Source organism: Blastocystis sp. subtype 4 (genome assembly GCF_000743755.1).
Source record: "Blastocystis sp. subtype 4 strain WR1 chromosome Unknown seqid_0170, whole genome shotgun sequence".
Lineage (NCBI taxonomy): Eukaryota > Bigyra > Opalinata > Blastocystidae > Blastocystis > Blastocystis sp. subtype 4.
This window is the reverse complement of record NW_014569377.1, coordinates 24,702-43,285: the sequence shown is the minus strand read 5'-3', so window position 1 is coordinate 43,285 and position 18,584 is coordinate 24,702. Positions and strand designations below refer to the sequence as shown.

Sequence of the window (18,584 nt, the reverse complement as noted above, 5' to 3'; positions counted from 1 at the left end):
TTCCAAAATCTCAAGAGCCTTCTCTCCACGAATGGTGGCATGAACAGAGATCTTCTCATTACGACGAATAGAGAAAGAACGAATCGTGAAACGAGCTAAATATTAACAATTTCTATTCATTTAATTCCATACCCTTTCCATAGACTGGTTCTTGACCTGTAATCTGCTGAAGGACACGAGCAGCCTTCGAAACAGCATCACCAGATTCACCAACACAAATGTTGATCACCAACTTCTCAACTCGGATGTTACGCATCACATTTGACTTCTCACTCTACGGATTTGTTAGGTGGATTAGCCAGAAAAGAGAAACCTACCATCTTGACACACAATAATCAACGCCGAAGATTATCTCTAAACGAGTGAAGGGCAGAATCACGGCAGAATTTGATTGAATGATTATATTAGGATCAAAAACCAGTATTGTGCACGTCGTGGAGTTCGCGACTCACTGTTGTTATATGGTTTTCTCGATCGATAAAGAACAGTAATGCATCCATGCTCTCACCTCAGCAAAAATGAGATGTAGGGGATTCATTTATGTTTTCTTTCCATGAAGCATAAGAAAGGAGTAGAAAAGACGAAGAGTACGAAATCTCATGAACGTCCCCAGTTGCATCGCAGTCTGAATGTGAAGTTGTCTCCTGGTAAATCAAAGGGATTGCTAAACCAGTTGCAGGACAAACTAAAAGGATCCAAATTTCGCTGGATTAACGAGAAGTTGTATACGCAGAGTGGAAATGACTCTCTTGAGATGATTCAGAAGGATGTGTCACTCTTTGACCTATACCATGAGGGTTTTCGTGAACAGGTCACTCGATGGCCATTAGTTCCTGTTGATGTACTCATTAAAATGTTAAAGTATTCTTATATAGTTCTTCTGAATATATAGAAAACTTCAGCGCCAGAAGGTTGGTGATTTCGGTTGTGGTGATGGGAAAATCTATAAAGAGTGCAAAAACCAGGATGTATATAGTTTTGATCTGGTTTCCAAAGAGGATTTCATTACTGCTTGTGACATTGCTCATGTTCCTCTCGAGGATGGGTCCTTAGACATCGGAATCTTCTGTTTAGCTCTGATGGGAACAAATTGGAGTGAATTCATTGCTGAAAGCAATCGTTGTCTTCATGAAGGAGGTCAACTCTGGGTAGGAATAGCAGCCACTGTTGAAAGTAGATTGCCGAAGTTCGTAGTCGTTTTGAGAGTGAATCGATTGGAGGTGAACAGGGCTTTATTCGAAACATTGAGAAACTAGGGTTCAAGTTGTATCGTAAAGTGGGTCTGTGGTGAGTTAATGATGATAAGAATACAGAGAATACTCATTTTGGATTATTCTTCTTCAAGAAGGTTCGAGGAGTCAATCGACAGAAAACGGCTTCGATTCCTTCCTTGAAACCATGTGTTTATAAGAAACGTTGATTTAGATCTTGTTTCTGAACAAACACATGAAGCATCAATAGTTTTATCTTGAATGAACTCGTTATTAGCATATGCATAGGTTGTATCAATCAACTTATCCGTGATAATATCTTCCTTTTCTTGCTTCATCAGACGAATACTCTTCCTCACAGGTGTCAGAATCATTTCGCATTTGTGTTTTCGCTGTTGATTCGGAGTTGCTTTGACAGGAGTTAGGACAACCATAGTTGCTCCACTTTCATCTACTTCATGCTTGTTGAAGGAATCTCGATGGTGTCTTCTCTTCGTAGGCCGAACAGGAGAAGCAAGAATAGTTTCTTCACCTCGACTTAGACGTCGTTCCTGTTGTTTCATGAGCGAGAACATGGCATCTGCCCTTCGCGTAGATGTCTTCGTTTCTTGCTGCGACAAAGGTAGATCTAGCTCATCCACTGCATCTTCTTCATCTACTGTCATTTCCACAAATGAACGCATATCCTACACTAAAGCCACATAGACAGTTCTACAAGAGATAATACAAGTAATTCTGGAGGATTGAATTTCAAAGCTTCACATCCACGATCATATACTTCAATTACCGAATCTGGTGTTCCAATAATCTAGACACTGATGATTCAACAATATCCATACCTTTTCAATCGATGCGTATGTGATCCAAAACTCTGCATTCTCACACCGATGTTTCAGCTCCCCTTTTAGAAGGTTTTCACATGCATTTTTCGCTTCGATATGCTTGCCAGTAGTGATTAGCAAGTGAATCGTATCCATCTCCTTTTCATATTTTTCATTCCTATATATAATCATACCATTGCATTATCAACAGTATAACAGTCGCACTTTGAACATCTTTCACTTTGTCAAATTCTTCATCCACTTCTAGTACAGATCGATTCCATTCACTTTCAGACACTGAAATCTGTTGTTTAGGCCGTTCTTAATACACTAACCTCACTTTCACTGCTACTACTACATAGAAAGAATGGACTATCATCATCAGATGATACTGCAATATCCTCTTGACTAGACATTGCTTTCACTTGAATGCAACAAACACGAATGTAACAATGACTAAAGTGAATCTCAGTGCCTTCACAGAGCAAGCTTGTTTCCATAACTCTTGAATACGACAATGCTGCCAGCAAACAACAGACTATTGAGTAAGAAGAAGAGGTAAGAGTAAAGGGTTCTGTAAGTCAAAAGGAATGATAGGATATGTTGTTCATGCGGATCTCCGGTGTTGAACCTGTACTCTTCCAGAAACTCTTTAATCCCTCTGTGAGACGGTAATAACTTGACCTACAGTCAGAGGAGACTCTATAGGACGCACTTTGTCTTTGGTACATAATCCTTCCCGGCATCCTTCTCTGTAGCTGGAGCACCTGCAGCTGAATTTTTCAAAAAGTCCATCTTCTCCTGTTTCCTGAGTAGTGAATAGTTGATGAATTCGGTATTGGGTCAATTGAGCCACAGTTCCCAAAAGTGGTTATCATTGTCACAATGAAGGAAGAAAGGAAACTTTATCCATTTCTAGCGACATATGCTATTATTCTCGTAGTAGGTGGTTATGTGGCCTCTTGGACTGGAAACAATTTTGAATGGGCTGTTATGAGATATGGTCGAATCCTTTTTAACTTTGAAGTATACGATGTCTTATTTCGATAATTTGGAGATTTGGAGATTCTTTACTTGTGTATTGACTGTGGGATATCCTTCGTGGTACATGTATCTTTGTGTTATGATTGTGTACATTTGAATACTTTTCTTTCATCCAGATTCGTTCATCTTCGGACATTTGAAGCTCATCCAGTGTTGCTCACGCAGAGTATGTTACACATTAAGATGTCTCACATTACAGCATCGAATGTCTTCTGTAACTTTCTCGTTTGTTTTTTCTATGCGGTCTTGTGTTTTTGGGTATGTCATTCTGTATCGCTCCTATTCAGGTCGTCTGTCTCTTTTATCCCCTCTATTATGGAGGTGGATTCATTATTATTGTTCTTTTGACAATCGAAGCACTACGGGATCGAGAAGAGACTACAAATGTGATTGGTAGCAAAGATCTATGGATGCGATTCTAGGATTTCGTCTTCCTCGCAGATATTTCCCCTTCTTCTATGCATTTGTGACTCTTATGATTGGAGGGTCTGTTGTTTGTGTACTATTTGCTATTGGATGTGGAGTTCTTTATCTCTATCTTACGAAGGTATGGTATGACTCTAAGTTCGATTCATAGGACAATTCGAAGGGAAAAGCGATTTTCGTTAATGCGTTACATAGACTGTAACTTAATATACTTATAATGAGATATAGTCAATATCTTCTGGGTTATTCTGATGTAACGATACTGAGTCGAGAAGAGCTTCGGACAAAGATGAAAGAACGTTATGCAGAATAGTTGGGTCCATTGTTGCTTTAGTCAAACACAAATTGAGAGAATTAGATGATATGGGGCACTTCTGTAATCACGCCTTGATTTGCAATTTGAACCCCTGGATTCTGATGAATGGAATGAAACAGATTATTTGATTTAGGAGGTAAGTTTCTGGGTTCATATGTTGAGAAATTGTGAAGATATCAGTTCGAGGAAGATGGAACTAATTGGGTATAGATGAGACATCTGAGTGCTTACCTACTCCTTACTCTGGGTGGAAATGAGAAGCCTGCTGTAGGAGTCGATTGAAATGGGTTTGATAGAGTAGGCTGCTGACATCAAGAACGTCCTTGACTCTGTTGGTGCTGAGGCTGATGATGAGAAGATTGAGAGTATGCTCGCTAGTCTGGAGGGAAAGAACGTTGAGGATATGATCAAGGAGGGACTTGAGAAGCTCGTCTCCATTCCCACTGGAGGTGCTGCCCCTGTTGCTGGTGCTGCTCCTGCTGCCACTGAGGAGAAGAAGGAGGAGGAGAAGAAAGAAGAGGAGGAAGAAGAAGAGGACATTGATATGTCTGGAGGTGGTCTCTTTGGTGATGATGATGATGACTGGTAATCATCTATTGTTTCCTCTTAGTCAAATGTTTTAGTGTTTGTTCAGATTACTTATGGAAACAACTGTAGAAGGTGGATTTTCTAGTGCATTGAATGAATTGTAGAGTCTTCACTCGAATCTGTGTTCGCAGCATGCGAAAAAGCGTATAATCGTCTCTCCACCGAGTTCTTCAAAGCAGATGACCCTACTGGGAAACAGCTGATTGTAGAACTAGAAAAGAATCTTCATACATGTGAAATCCTTATCAGAAAGGAACATGTCTTTTCTATCAATGAAACAATCCGGGATATTTCCACGGGTAACTTTGTAGCAAATGGGTAATCTAAAGATGATATCAAATACTTGATTGTTGGCTACTACTGTGGGTTTGTGTATCAGAAGGGCATGGAGGATCGTCTTAGCCGTTTAGAGAGAGCATCATCCTATTTGGAATCCTTTTTGGATGTATTGAAGCGATGCGAGATTCTAGATAAGGACTCGGAAACTCAATATGATGCCTATCTGGAGTAATTCATGATAATTGTATCAATCTATAGACGACAGGAAACCAAGTCAAAACCCTCTGGAAATGAAGTACGAGACGAAAAGATTCGTCGCATGAAACAAGAAAAAGAGTGTGAAGCGCGATTGAAAGAGATTCATATTATGGAAGTTATGATGATATGGATTTCTAATCTCTAGGAACGGAAAGAAAAGGGAAGTATTGTAGACGAAGATCTAGAACGGGAAAAGTGGATTCTGGCTCTTCAGAGTTGTTCTCGGAAGGCTTTGAATGATCTACAAATGATTCCTCAGGAAATGGAAATTCTCAAGTATATGCAGAGCATGAAAGATTCTGGAAAGGATCTGCATAAAGAAGTGGTGTAAGACTAGATGTGCTTCATGAAATATAGGAAGGGATATGAAGAGGCTAGTCGGAAACCAATGCAGGTGATTCACATTGGAACCGATTTACGAATGACAAAGGAAACCATCAAAGCAAGTGTATTCCGACCCTGGTGGAATCTCCCAACTCGCTCCATGGAGGACTATGCGGAAGAGGAATTGTTCCATATGCACGAAGCAGAGGCAGCACGTGAGGCTGAAGAGAAACCGGATAAGCGGTACAAGGAACTCGAAGAAGAAGGATTGGAAGATGATGAAGAATTGGTAGATCGTGCAACCATACGGTAACTACTTTGGATTGAGTTGATGTGTAGTGATCGTCACTATGATGATATGATGGATGATATTTCTAGAGGTATTGGTAATACTAAGCGTATTTGAATTGTTTATTGAAAACAAGGAATTGATCTATACCCATTAGTTATCTTCTTCCAGAGGAGGCATATCTACTGGTAACCACTTCTATCATCCACTACCATCTTCCTCCAAGCTATCGCTTTCATCGTCACTAGAACATAGATCCTCTTCACTATCGCAGAGATCTTCACTATCGCAGTGGTCATGACCACAACCACAGTGATCGTGACCACAATCACAATCATCATCCTCCTCAGGCATGCCAGCCTCATCGTTGTACTTCTTCATCAAATCCTGGAAGTTGGGGGGAAGCTGGAAATTATCTTTTCCCGTATCATCTTCGTCATCCGAGTCTTCCCAAAGAGCCCAGTCAATTTGAAGCAAATTCTTGTATTCATTCTTGTTCTTCAGCAGTTGAGGCCATGATTCATCGGTATCCTTCACCAGATGGAACTGGACACAACGAGGAGTACAAGACCATTTGCTTTTCTACCTTTCAGTCTCCTTTCAAAACCGAACCTCTGGATTAATATCCTTGTAGAAGTTCAGAGTCACACCATACTCAGTATCCTTTGCTCGTCCACTAAGAATAACAACTATAAAGCAATCAGTACGAAAAGGTGAGATGAGAAGAATTTACATCCACCTTTGTATCTTCAATATCTGTAACATTGACTGTAACAAAGACACTCTCCTTTCTTTGCGCCCATTTCATTGGAGGTACCTAACGCTCACCACACCTTCTAACTGATACAACTGTAGTCATATTGAAATCACAATACGTCTAGTTAAAAATACTATGGGTATTCGATGAGATCATTCTAGAATCATCGAGTCGATAGTCGCGGGAATCTGCATGAACTTAGGGGATAGGATTTGTAAGAAACAAGGCAAGCATCTTCCTTCTTTACACCATCATCATGATCAATATCCTTAGGATCATCATAGAATTCGCCATCTGCTCTCACATGCTCATCAATCCCATTCACTACCATTCACCTCTTCCAATACTCCTACCATCTTCTCTCTTCTCCATATCCTCTTCCTCCTCTCTCCGTTCCTTATTCCATACATCTGGTACACGTTGAATTGCTACAGAAGGAGCTCCTTCAATACACCTCAGATGTTCAGTGATATCTTGTCTACCTCTCATTCCTCCTTCCAACAATCACATCAAATTATCAAGATATTCTCGGCTGTTTTTATTTTCCATATTGGATGGAGTCAGATGGAGTTGATATGTTGGAGCATACCATTCAATGAAGTTATTGTATGGGATATTATTGTCTACTTCCTTATGGAGTAGAACTGAGGTTTCATATGACCACGTCCGACTCACATTTTTTATCGTATAACCGCCTCCACCGAGAACAAGAAGAGGAATATGCAAATTCCGGACAAAATCAACACAACTAGCATGTCCTCGAAGTGACAGATTAAAACAACCTAGGCGATCTCCTGTCACTGAATCAGCACCACATTGAAGTACAATTGCTGAAGGCTGAAATGTTTCAACACACTTCTTGATCACCTACACATTAATCCATCCTTCGATACGAACAGGCTCGAAGATGTACTTATAGGAATCATCGTCCATTCCGTCTTTCAACGGAATATTCACAGCATAGTTCTTTCCTATACCCAAACCAACATCTGTCACACTCCCTGTTCCTGGGAAATAATTCCCATATTTGTGGAATGAAACTGTCATTACTCGGTCTGTGAGGTAGAAAGCCTCTTCTACACCATCACCATGATGGATATCGATATCAATGTACATGACACGAGGATATACTCTAGCCATCATACAATACTACCAACACCTGCTTGAGCAATTCCAAAATACCTAGGACAATATCGTTTACATAGCAGAATCCGGATGCTTCAGCCTTCTTGGCATGATGAAGACCTCCAGACCAATTCACACAAATCTGATTCAGACCTTGGTTCAGTCGCGAAGCAGCATCTTCAAGTTATGTCCAACCACAACCGTAAACCAATGGAAGCGCCACAGTACATTTGGCAGAAGTCATAGATACCGTCAAAGATGGGATTATCTGAGTCATTGGAGATGGCAACTATCGTTAAGGAAATCCACAATTCAAACATTTCGCCATTTGATCTTTGTAATCATCTGCTATACCGGGGTTGATATGACTAAGGAACCGAATGTAATCTTCACTATGAAACTCCATGAGTTCTTCAGCTGATGCTCTGTGAGGTTTCTGATAATCGTGCAATTTGTTAGCAACCTACGTAAACCTCAAGAAATCGATAAAGTTTATATGTCAGAAGAAGATTATGGGTAAGTCTTAAGCGCTGTGGTTTCATAGGATGACCCGGCCCATAGTAATAGTTCCCAATGTCACCTACATTATTACCATTTCATATTCGTTAAGCAGTACCATGGTAGTAATAGGCGATTCGCTCCTTTGAAGACATAGAAAGCGAATAATGAGTTGTTTTGAATTGATGACAGAAATAGAACCGATTCGGGAGTATAAATACTATCTATTCTGTATATCCCAGAATAGTCTTCTATTCTTCAATTGCACAGAATCTTCCAATTCCTCCAATACCATAAATCATACCGATTCTTCCCTTTACAAATATCTAACATCGTTCCTTTTCTCCCTAATTCTCAATTGTAGAATAGTACAAATGTATGTTCTAGTTCATATAGTTGATAAAGTGCCCGTTTGTCTTTCCATTGAGTCATTTCTCTCACCTACTTGTAGTTTGACAATTCTTCAAGATGTCCGATATTATGTCATATAATGGAGCTGCAGTCATTGCAATGAAGGGAAAGAACTGTGTAGCTATTGCAAGGTACGATTTTCACTTCGTTTTAGAAGTTCTAGTGATTTGCGTCTAGGAGCTCAATTCCAGACTGTGGATTGTAATTTCAAAAAGATATATAAGATTACGGACCAAATCTTCATTGGTTTCAATGGTCTTCAGAGTGATGCCCAAACGTTTGCTCAGTTGATCATCTATGAAGTGAACTCATATAAACTTCGTGAAAACCGCGAGATCAGTCCTGAGGCTTTTGCTTCTTTGGTTCGTACATTACAGTATAAGCACCGATTTGGTCCCTATTTTGTGGAACCCGTTATTGCTGGACTGAATAAGGTAGTTTCTTTGTGAAGAAGTTAGATGTAGAAAGGAGAGCCCTTTGTGGATGCAATGGATACAATTGGAGCAGGGCTGTACAAACCAAAGTTCGCTGTATCGGCCACCTGCGCTGAGAGTCTGTTGGGTACTTGTGAAGCATTGTAGGAACGAAACAGAGTTGTTTATATTTAGTTATAAGGATGATATGGAACCAGATGAACTCTTTGAAGTGATCTCACAGTGTCTTCTTTCTTCAGTGGATCGTGATGCCTACAGTGGTTGGGGTGGAGAAGTGTATATTGTTACTCCAGAGACTATTACTGTACGTAAACTGAAAACTCGAATGGACTAAGTTGCATTGTTTGTTATTCATGCAAGATGATTGTACTGTCTCTTCTTTTTCGTGTGTTGTAGAGGATATTCTCGGGAAAACCACGTTGCTTAGTACCAACTTGGGCACTTTGCCAGAGTGAAAGGAGTATCCGACTAATACGGAGATTTTCTGTAAATCAAGTTCATTATATTGCAGAGAGAGAAAGTAAAAAGGGGATCCTTGGGAATCATACAACTCATACAAAACAAGCTGTCGAAGTGTAGGTAACATGTTCATAGGATGACAGTTAGAGTAGATGGTATGGCAAAGAAAGAAAAGTGGAAATGGAAGCGTCTTTCACACCATGTTTTAGTGGTATCTAGTCTTTTAGGCTTGGGTTATTTCTGTTATGCATATCGAAAGCATTATATTCACGATGGTTTGGGTTATCTCAATCGAGTATTTCAACCATCCATTGTTTCCCGAGTCATGAAATCTATTCATTTATTTCCTTCCGTTTTGCCCGACTCTGTACAATCCCTGTTTTGAATCGATTCTAGTATACAACCTATAGCGTAGATTTATACTGTGAACGTTTTGCACGCAGTATAGTTACCTATAACCCATTCCATTGGGAAACAATGAATGATGTTTACTCATATTTCCAACAAGTAGTTCTTTATTTACTCCCTTAGATATAGTGGTTTGCAACCCTTGACCAGTATCCCGCATTGCTTCAGGTAGATACGTTGTGTTGTAACAACTATAGGTCCCTATATCAGAAGACCGTGTGAATTCCTTTTTGATTTGGCTCTTCCACCAGTCTCCTGACAATCGTCTTTTTGTTATCGGGGAACGATTGTTCCAAGTCAGTCCCATTAGTTCTGCTCTTCTATCAGAGTGTATGGAATATTTCAAGGAAGCAATGCAAGTGAGGACCCATGTGAAGGGTATCATTGTTGATTGACTGTCATGAAGATGTCCAATTGGATCTGACGAAGAAACGTGTTTTAGGTCTTTTAGATGAAATCGAGCAGCAATTTGATATTGTATTAACTGCCGATCCATTCAAACCCTCCTTTGAGGATCACCTTATCAGTTGGAAGTGTGGGAGTTGATAAATGGATTGATGATAGGGAATAATACAAATGCAGGCATTCGAGAGCGGAAGGAATTAAAATCAGAATGCATTGATGTCTTTGATTTTGTGGATGTGATTGCAGCAGTAGCTAGTCAGCTTCATCAGGACAACCAGCTGTTGCTTGTTATTCACAGACATGTTATTGAAATGCAAACAACGGATGGAAAGCGCCAGTTGGAGGTGGAACGGGAAGAGCAGCGTCAGAAGGACAATATAGCGAATCATCAGCTTGCTCAGGATATCATTCGAGAACATTGTGAAGGGTTGAGTGAGAATGAAGTGATTGACTTTCTATTGGTAAGTGCAGTTGGTAGAATCAACGGTAGGGTGAACGAAAGAGTCTTTTATGGCATCGAATTAAAGAACAATTAGCGATTGAGTTCAATAGTGATCTAACGAAGATGTTGCTGATAAAGGAGTCGATTATCTGTAGACTGTATCGAACCGTTACAGAAGAACTGGATAAGCATCAGTGGTGGTAGTATGTTTGTTACAAACAGATTTATTGAGCCCATGGAGCTTTCGTAAAAACACTTGGCATAGACTCTGCATCCAGAGAAGGAGGAGTTATACGAGCATACTCTCGTTCAGCAGCATTCTCCGAGGGAGTCCAATTCATCTGGAAAATCGATCCAAATCGGAGATGCTGAACCACAGGGAACTTACCAAGCACTTCATTACACCACATCTTATACATTCCTCCACAAATCTTGCTCCATGAAGCAGCTCCACTAATATCATATAACATGGGACTTGTCTCGTAGAAATATCCTGATTTCGTCTACTGATCATCATCTTTTCCTTCATCTACTGTATTGATAAAATGAATAGCCTCAAAGTACATATACTCCCCTGCCTTCTCCTCCATCAACCTCTTATCATTGATACAACTTGGTGAATACAACTCATTCCCATGTAACTGTGCTGCTCCAAAGTAGAATACCAACATCTGATAGTCATCTAACGACCACACACCATGAGAACCTGCTGGTTCTAGCCAGTACACACGCTGAAGATGGCGACATACAGCAAGATATCCAGTGAATACCTTAAGGATGACTGCTTTCAAATCAGCATCAGTGATTAAACCAATCTTATACATACAAACTATGAACTCAATACAACCAATGGCTTTTTACATAGTAATACCATGAATGTAGTTTCGTGACCTGTTCCATAGTCAATACGAGTTGGATTACCAAAGGACTCTTCCAAGTATCCTGAGAGCTCAATACACATCATTTCATTCTTCTTCTGAATCACTTGTTCCAGGAGGGCAGGTCCTTCCTAACAGGAATTACTCTCAATTCCACTACTTGACATAGTCGGTTATTCCAGATTCGATAGGCTTTATTACCAAATCGTGACGGCTGCTTTAGTGGAGGGATCTCATCAATCCACTTATTTAAGACTCGAAGCATATCCAACAACCGCGATACAAACTACAAAAATCACCTATTAGATGTATAAATACAGGCGACATTTCACTGACTTCGGAGCGCTTAGTGTTGATTACAGAATCACCGCATTTTCGAACGAAATCCTTCAGTTCTTGTAATGACTACTCCATAATATCGGAATACACAATGTCTACAGGACACTTCTGAAAACTCTCAAAGTCTGTTGACCCGAAGATACCTCGTTGGATCTTCTTATACTCATAACTCATTCTCGAGACAAAAAGGAAAGAACAACGAGAGAGAGAAAAAGAATGATGTCACAAAATGAATGACGATACTGTTAAGACTTTCTTCTTCCGATCGTTCACATCGGTTGAAGCAGTGAATCTTGTCCTGTTATCCGTTCCTCTGGGAATCGCTAAAACAGTCATGCAACACAATGGAGTTTTTAATCTTTTGATACCGTCAAAGAAATGATCTTCTATTCACACTTAGGCAGGTTAGACGTGATACTGTGATCAATTGCGGAAAAGCCCTGGCAGCAAATGCAACTGTATTGGCAATCGAGAAGGTGGTGGATCATTCTATTCACCAGGTTCTTGGAGAGGATCCAAACAAGATCTCTATGAAGCCATCCTTTTGTGTTGGTATTCTCCATGGTCTCCCACTCCAAGTTGCCCTTCTAACTTACAAGGGGATGAAGAGTGTGTGGAAGTGGACATCAACACTGGTGAAGTATCGTTATTACATGTATCAAACTAGCAATCCAAAAGAATATGAATTTTATGCTGAAAACTGGATAAAGGTGTTCAATCGTACTTCAGTTGAGTTACTGAAGAGTATTGGGACTCAGGTCTTCGTTGGACTCGTTTCACTTCTTTTAGAAGGCATAGGAATGATAATTAGTCATTTCTTTTTCCCAGATGTGGAGATTCGCTTTAGTGGACGTGATCTTCTCTGTGCTTTCAGTCTTCTGGAATATTGATGTTTGAAAAGAAAACAATGCTATACCCACATCCTGCAACCCCAAATGATTGACCAGACCCAGCCAATAATGAAAGGGGCAGTCAGCAGTTGCACCCACCCACATAAGAAAATGCAAATATCACATCCTCCTGCATTGATCAGACCTCCAATCATTGTGCCAATGCCTACGATGAATCACACAATCTTCACATACCTGGCAGAATACAGTTGATGATTAGAAGAACAAGTCCAGTGCAGTGATTGACTTTAGGAACAGTAAGAAAACCCATTGGAAATAAAGAAATGATCAAGTTCTAAGTTGATCCTCTGGGATATAATTGAGGGATACAATTAGGTCAACAAACAGGTACACTAAAATCAATCATGAAGTCTTCACAGTAGCTACAATCGACGAAGTTGCTTTGTTCCAATGAAGTCCGTCTCGCACCGAGCGGAACCAATCATTGTTACTTTCATCTGGAGACACCGAAGGCACGGGATACTTGGAGGTACGAATCTACACTTCACTTTATCCTCCACACTTACAATCAGCATATCACCATGATTCAACACTTCTTTGAACTGTCCATCAAATGAAACCGATGCAGGACAACGACTATCCATTGCCACCTCAATGCGCAATACAGTACTATCGGGAAACAGCATCTGTCGGAAAGAAAGGGTATGAGGACAAATAGGAGTCATTAACATTCCAGGTGTCAGTGGATGGACCATCGACCCTCCAGCGGACATGGAATATGCAGTTGAACCAGTAGGTGTTGCAATAATCAACCCATCAGCATGAACAGTGGTAATGAGTGACGTGTCAACATAACAGTTCAACTCCACCATTGATGATGAGGTTCCTCGATCAATCACAATATCATTCAGGATCTTTAATTTGGGTTCTGCACGAACAGCCATATCCGAGAAGTAATCAATTGATAAACCTCGTTTGGACTTCTCAGGGGTGTCTCTGCGAATGATCCGGTATTCCAATCGATTGCGTAATGTCAACGGCACATCTCCAGCAATGATCTATTCTCAAAACTATATCACTCGCTTACTCGACTCAACGGTTCTTCGAACTGATTAGCACAGAATGGAGTCAAAAAACCAAGGGTACCCATGTGGAAACTCAATACAGGAGGCATCGTCTTGGGAAAGAGAGAAGAGGCAAACAATAAAGTACCATCTCCTCCTAATGTAATCACAAAGTCAACCATACTATTAATTTCATATCGTTCCTACACCCATCAGAGTCTTCTTTAACTGATACACTTTCATCCCAGGTTGTAACTGTATCTACTTGTAGTTCCTTATATACAGTCGGTTCCACCATTACAGAAATGTCACGATCTCGTAACCATGATACGATCTTCAACAACACTTCAGTAGCCATGGGATTGCCTTTCTTCTTGAGAACCAATACTCGATGAGGTCGTGCACCTCGATCCCAACATAAACGAACAACATTCAACGTCTAGATATCAAAAGAATCATCAAAACTACAGAAGGAGTGCTCATGATATATCTACCAACAGCAGAAAGGGAACATGAGTTCATAGAACATCTAGGAGTCATATCTAGATAGAAACAAAACGTCTTAAGAATAAATGGAGCTTTCTCAAAGGTATTATTCGAAGGAGTAGTTGGATTGGAAATAAAGCAACGATCCGTATCATTGTTTGATACATAAACGATTCCATCAAGAATATCATTCTATTAGTTACTATTCTTAAACATGATTACAGAAACACATGGGAAATAGGACTCATCCGAACTCTCTTCTTTTTCTCCTTTCAGCTGTTCCTTTAACGACGTAATGATAGAAGACAGACGACCATTCTCCATTCTCAGATCCATAACCTCCTTTTCCAATTCAGCTACTTGATTATTCGATTGGACATCCATAATCTTCTGTGTCTCTTTTGCAGCCAACTTTCGCTTCAGCTCCTCTAATTCACCCAACAATGTATCAACTGTGGAGAGAATTGATTCCTGAGACATTCTTCGATCAATCTGATAAAATGGTAGAGACAATACTGATGATCAATTATCGCTCATACACAATGAATGAGTTCAAATCTTCAACATCTTTACGGTTCTACAGGAAACAAAAGGCAACTCCATATTCAAACAGTTTCTCCTTTCTTCACTTTTTCAATCAATTGCTTTACAACTCCTTCACATTCCATCATCGCTTTGTAATTCTCTTCGGTTAAGAAGATGCCCTTTTTTGTTGGAACCACCTTTCCATCATCCAGCTTGGCGTACTCCCGGATACTGACCGAAGGAGAACCTCGAAACTATGATTCATTTCCATTTCAAGCAACATACTTCTGCAACATTAATTGCTTTTTTGGAAGATATCGAGATCATCCAGCCATTATCATCATCAAATCTGGGTTCTGAACTACAATCTCAATTCCCATCGAAATACTTCCTACATCCAAGCAAATGACCTTCTGAGTATAGGAGCAGTTCGCAGAGCGTACTGCGATACCAATGATACCCTTTGCATAGAATAGAATGTACTTCTAGTGACTCCAGAATTCGGATGATCCTCAACAAACAAATTAATCTCTCTTTTCCTTCGTCTTCAATAACAATTCATTTACAGTTACAAATACAGTTGCTGGGAGTGCTTTCATCATGCCTGTAAACGTATAGATTGGGTAGGGGTCACAAATAAACTGGTCCATCCTCGAAACTCCTTCATAGATTCGTTCAGCCATAAAACTAGGTTCCAAGGCCATTATTGTCTTCTTTCCTTCCGTCATTTTCGTCTTCATGAAGCCTACAGTCTCAGTACTTTCTCTCACTTGTACCCGGAGAAACAATCGTCAAATGAATGCCAACACTCTTCAAAGGAGCCATCAGTCCTTCAAGTGTCACACGAATTCCATTCTTCGTTCCTTCATAAATTGGATCACGACCAAAAGTTCCATTCCCAAGAGCACCCACAATCACACACACTTGACCAGAACCAACTTCCTATACCTAATATTAACTGTTAGTAATCACCTTCATCTTAGGGATGAATGGAAGAATCGTATTCAGAACACCCTTCATATTCACATCCACTGCTTCATTCGCGTAATCCAAGAAATTGTTACCATGTGTAGCAGTTGATTCAATTACCCCAGCATTGGAAATCACTAAATCCACCTATCATCACATAACTTCCTTAGTTCCTACAGATTCGTTCTGTGCACAGTCTTCCAGTATCTTTCGATACTCTTCGGGCTTGTTCATATCAGCGATCACCGTCTTCACAACACAATTACCGTTGATATTCTCACAGTCCTTCTTCACCCTTTCCAACTTTTCCTTATTTCTTCCCAGAAGTAATAACGTCTCACACGTCTTCGCATATTTCTCAGCCAGACTTTTTCCTAACCCAGATGTGGCTCCAGTAACTAAAACGTGCTTGGATTTAATCGGCTTACTCTTATCCAAAACCCGTAAGATGACACGAAGCACATACACTACCACATAGAGTGGTGTCAGAAGTGCTGTGGCGATCATAACAAACAGGTCAGCAAGGATTCTCTTTGAATTGAGTTTCATCTAAAGAAAAAGTGAGTCTTTCTTCTACCCACTTTCAACTTCTCTCCTTTCAAACAAACAACACAAGTATTGAGTGATATAATCAAACCAAAGTTGATTACTTCTTTCCGCTCTTCTTTCCACTCTTCTTAGTTGACTTCTTAGTGGTCTTCTTCTCCTCCTTCTTCTGCATAGCCTTCACAGAAGCAACCTTCTTCACAATCTTCTGCTCCTCAATCAGGAAAGCACGGAGAATGCTATTTCATCAGATCCACTCCTCTTCAATTACCGATCACGCACGCACTTATGACACAGATTACCACCATAAGCACGAGTCACAGAACGCTGAGGAACACACAGTCTTCTCATATTGCGTCCAGAGATGCGAGGAATCTACAAACTCAACAAACAACTCAACAACCTACACCAGCAAGAGGTTTCTTGCAACAACCACACTTCACGGGATTCACAATCTTCTTGTTGTACTGAACAACAAGTCTAGCACCTATTCCTTATCTACAACACTAATACACTACCAGGGGTCTTCACAATATGGTACTTGTTTGAAACAGTATTGTAAGAGTGTCTGCGACGATAGGTAACACGAATATCAGAAACCATCTACTCACTGTTAGTTTCAATAACCAACAATCCCCTAGGCTTCTCTTCTTTTCTATTCAACACTCCACTTACGATTAATCTTCAATTCAATTGCCAATCACTCAATAATTTGGATAGACAGACCAAGAAAGAAAGGCAATCAAATGGGGTGGGGCTAATTTCAAACATCTCTTCAATCTCGCTTTTTCATTCATCAAGGGGCTCTTTGACACAAATCAAACCCTTTTTTCACTTCCTTTTCAAACTCACATTTCAACACAATTCAATACCCAACAAACAATCCAATATTCTATAACAACCACACTTCGTTAGTACACATTAGGCAATCGTATAGTTGGATACATGAAGCACTTTGTTCTGAACGAACCTCACAGGACTTGAATCTTCCACTCGTTTCACCTCCACAACCTATATCTCACTTTCTCTTCCTTCTCCTACATTTGCCTTCAGGAACGTTTCTGGTGACTCGAACTCCACAGAAGCAGGGAAGAAATCATCTTCACTACCACCATTCACCGAGAATTCCAATGTTCCATTTCCTCTCTCTTCTGTCACATCACCTATCACCCATTCTAAGAAACTCTCCTTTGGATACTACTCATCACCCTCTCTCCATATCCTCACATAATGATAACTCCCATCGATTGCACTCACTTCTGGAGATAGACCTGAAGGAAGAGGAATGCAAATCCGTACATTGTGAAGGGTCTGCTTGATACCAGGATTCAGTGTGTATTCAGCATTTATTGTACATCCATCCTCACTCACTTCAGGCCAACATGTCACATTCATTGGTAACAAACTGTCACCACCAGAAGGCTGACGCCAACGTAATACCGAAACTGCTGAATCCACAGGAAATCCTCGATCTGCCTGCTTCAAAGTCAACACATGATCTGAAAGGAATGAACGATTGATCGTAGGATGAATCTGGAGTTGGAATCCATCACTGGAGAATTCGTTGAGACACACCATCACCTTACTCGCCTCACTCCGATTCACTTGTACTGATAAGGTGCCTTTCACATCCACAGTCTCAATCAATCCATCTCGTGATAGTTTCACTCTCAATTCTTCTTCAATGTTCACTGTCACATCCGTATTGGGTTCCTCAGCCTTCTTTCTCTCAGTTACTCGAGATGGTACAGCCAAGTTATCTTCTACAATCACACTCTATCTCTCATCTCTCTCCACCTCACTTACTGACAGACTCTCCTTCTTACTCATTCCCAACTTCATTCCTCGACCCAGTCCTGATGAACTTGGACCCACTGGTGTCACAGTACTGGTATTGTTGACCACAGGACTCGTACTGCTGTAACTGGCTCCATTCCCACTTCCACTCATTGATGAATCCATCTGACGAACTGTTGATGCCACATTCGTCACAGCAGACGTGAAGAATGAGGCAAAGTATGATAAACCAGAACTGGCTGGTTGTTGTGCCTTCAATTCCCGTTCTTTCTGCTTCATAATCTCTCGAGCCTGATTCATCTTGCTCTCTTGAACCATCGCCAATAGCTTCTCTTCGTGACTCTCCATAGCCTACACTCAACTCACTCTCCAATCGATACCAGATTCACACGAACTTGTTGTAGAGGAATTGGTTCGTTCATACCACCATACGTTATCAATTCATCCAAAGCGAACACAATTTCAAAAGCATGATCTACAACAGCTTCTTCTTTTATTGATCCAGCATATTCAGGAACAACTACAAATCATACTATCATTAAATCCACACTCTTCGCTAACAAGTGTAAAGTCTCCAAATCTTCAATTATATTACTTGCTTTCGTTGTTACCACAAGAACAATCAGATTTTCCA

The 18,584-nt window shown here is 40.4% G+C and overlaps 13 protein-coding genes across 13 annotated transcripts; 4 read left to right on the top strand and 9 right to left on the bottom strand.

Annotated features, from left to right (window-relative positions):
- Positions 1-553: 553 nt before the first annotated feature.
- JH06_3596 (ribosomal RNA-processing) lies at positions 554-1,291 on the top strand (the record flags this gene model as incomplete). The annotated part of the gene is made up of 3 exons (XM_014671364.1): positions 554-861; positions 893-1,148; positions 1,178-1,291. The coding sequence occupies 3 exons, from the start codon at positions 554-556 to the stop codon at positions 1,289-1,291; spliced, it is 678 nt and encodes a 225-aa protein (XP_014526850.1).
- Positions 1,292-1,330: 39 nt separating this feature from the next.
- On the bottom strand, positions 1,331-2,188 carry JH06_3597 (hypothetical protein; the record flags this gene model as incomplete). Its single annotated transcript, XM_014671365.1, has 3 exons — positions 1,331-1,897; positions 1,927-2,019; positions 2,051-2,188. 3 exons carry the CDS (start codon positions 2,186-2,188, stop codon positions 1,331-1,333), a joined length of 798 nt encoding a protein of 265 aa, XP_014526851.1.
- A 1,840-nt stretch (positions 2,189-4,028) lies between these two features.
- Positions 4,029-4,407, top strand: JH06_3598 (60S acidic ribosomal protein; the record flags this gene model as incomplete). The annotated part of the gene is made up of 2 exons (XM_014671366.1): positions 4,029-4,085; positions 4,120-4,407. 2 exons carry the CDS (start codon positions 4,029-4,031, stop codon positions 4,405-4,407), a joined length of 345 nt encoding a protein of 114 aa, XP_014526852.1.
- Positions 4,408-4,459: 52 nt separating this feature from the next.
- On the top strand, positions 4,460-5,673 carry JH06_3599 (TOR signaling pathway regulator; the record flags this gene model as incomplete). Its single annotated transcript, XM_014671367.1, has 7 exons — positions 4,460-4,478; positions 4,511-4,705; positions 4,736-4,913; positions 4,944-5,058; positions 5,089-5,270; positions 5,301-5,576; positions 5,607-5,673. 7 exons carry the CDS (start codon positions 4,460-4,462, stop codon positions 5,671-5,673), a joined length of 1,032 nt encoding a protein of 343 aa, XP_014526853.1.
- Positions 5,674-5,709: 36 nt separating this feature from the next.
- Positions 5,710-8,091, bottom strand: JH06_3600 (histone deacetylase; the record flags this gene model as incomplete). Its single annotated transcript, XM_014671368.1, is given in 14 exon segments — positions 5,710-5,738; positions 5,769-6,138; positions 6,169-6,232; positions 6,264-6,373; positions 6,398-6,433; positions 6,537-6,637; positions 6,667-6,791; positions 6,822-7,180; positions 7,211-7,445; positions 7,459-7,615; positions 7,647-7,727; positions 7,757-7,874; positions 7,906-8,018; positions 8,055-8,091. The coding sequence occupies 14 exon segments, from the start codon at positions 8,089-8,091 to the stop codon at positions 5,710-5,712; spliced, it is 1,935 nt and encodes a 644-aa protein (XP_014526854.1).
- A 313-nt stretch (positions 8,092-8,404) lies between these two features.
- Positions 8,405-9,115, top strand: JH06_3601 (proteasome subunit beta; the record flags this gene model as incomplete). Its single annotated transcript, XM_014671369.1, has 4 exons — positions 8,405-8,478; positions 8,511-8,781; positions 8,812-8,924; positions 8,956-9,115. 4 exons carry the CDS (start codon positions 8,405-8,407, stop codon positions 9,113-9,115), a joined length of 618 nt encoding a protein of 205 aa, XP_014526855.1.
- A 1,604-nt stretch (positions 9,116-10,719) lies between these two features.
- JH06_3602 (serine threonine-protein phosphatase) lies at positions 10,720-11,886 on the bottom strand (the record flags this gene model as incomplete). Its single annotated transcript, XM_014671370.1, has 6 exons — positions 10,720-10,998; positions 11,029-11,324; positions 11,357-11,504; positions 11,534-11,659; positions 11,692-11,778; positions 11,812-11,886. 6 exons carry the CDS (start codon positions 11,884-11,886, stop codon positions 10,720-10,722), a joined length of 1,011 nt encoding a protein of 336 aa, XP_014526856.1.
- A 736-nt stretch (positions 11,887-12,622) lies between these two features.
- JH06_3603 (hypothetical protein) lies at positions 12,623-12,873 on the bottom strand (the record flags this gene model as incomplete). Its single annotated transcript, XM_014671371.1, has 2 exons — positions 12,623-12,768; positions 12,798-12,873. The coding sequence occupies 2 exons, from the start codon at positions 12,871-12,873 to the stop codon at positions 12,623-12,625; spliced, it is 222 nt and encodes a 73-aa protein (XP_014526857.1).
- A 92-nt stretch (positions 12,874-12,965) lies between these two features.
- Positions 12,966-14,593, bottom strand: JH06_3604 (NAD kinase-like protein; the record flags this gene model as incomplete). Its single annotated transcript, XM_014671372.1, has 7 exons — positions 12,966-13,085; positions 13,112-13,621; positions 13,651-13,830; positions 13,865-13,882; positions 13,911-14,066; positions 14,096-14,305; positions 14,336-14,593. The coding sequence occupies 7 exons, from the start codon at positions 14,591-14,593 to the stop codon at positions 12,966-12,968; spliced, it is 1,452 nt and encodes a 483-aa protein (XP_014526858.1).
- A 46-nt stretch (positions 14,594-14,639) lies between these two features.
- Positions 14,640-15,107, bottom strand: JH06_3605 (RNA polymerase II transcriptional coactivator; the record flags this gene model as incomplete). Its single annotated transcript, XM_014671373.1, has 4 exons — positions 14,640-14,690; positions 14,725-14,892; positions 14,924-14,999; positions 15,049-15,107. 4 exons carry the CDS (start codon positions 15,105-15,107, stop codon positions 14,640-14,642), a joined length of 354 nt encoding a protein of 117 aa, XP_014526859.1.
- Positions 15,108-15,162: 55 nt separating this feature from the next.
- Positions 15,163-16,156, bottom strand: JH06_3606 (short-chain dehydrogenase; the record flags this gene model as incomplete). Its single annotated transcript, XM_014671374.1, has 4 exons — positions 15,163-15,383; positions 15,415-15,580; positions 15,611-15,754; positions 15,785-16,156. 4 exons carry the CDS (start codon positions 16,154-16,156, stop codon positions 15,163-15,165), a joined length of 903 nt encoding a protein of 300 aa, XP_014526860.1.
- Positions 16,157-16,253: 97 nt separating this feature from the next.
- Positions 16,254-16,756, bottom strand: JH06_5277 (60S ribosomal protein L34; the record flags this gene model as incomplete). The annotated part of the gene is made up of 4 exons (XM_014671375.1): positions 16,254-16,392; positions 16,425-16,528; positions 16,561-16,640; positions 16,672-16,756. The coding sequence occupies 4 exons, from the start codon at positions 16,754-16,756 to the stop codon at positions 16,254-16,256; spliced, it is 408 nt and encodes a 135-aa protein (XP_014526861.1).
- A 318-nt stretch (positions 16,757-17,074) lies between these two features.
- On the bottom strand, positions 17,075-18,372 carry JH06_5278 (coatomer subunit delta-like protein; the record flags this gene model as incomplete). Its single annotated transcript, XM_014671376.1, has 5 exons — positions 17,075-17,164; positions 17,195-17,350; positions 17,411-17,929; positions 17,960-18,301; positions 18,331-18,372. 5 exons carry the CDS (start codon positions 18,370-18,372, stop codon positions 17,075-17,077), a joined length of 1,149 nt encoding a protein of 382 aa, XP_014526862.1.
- Between the last annotated feature and the right edge of the window lie 212 nt (positions 18,373-18,584).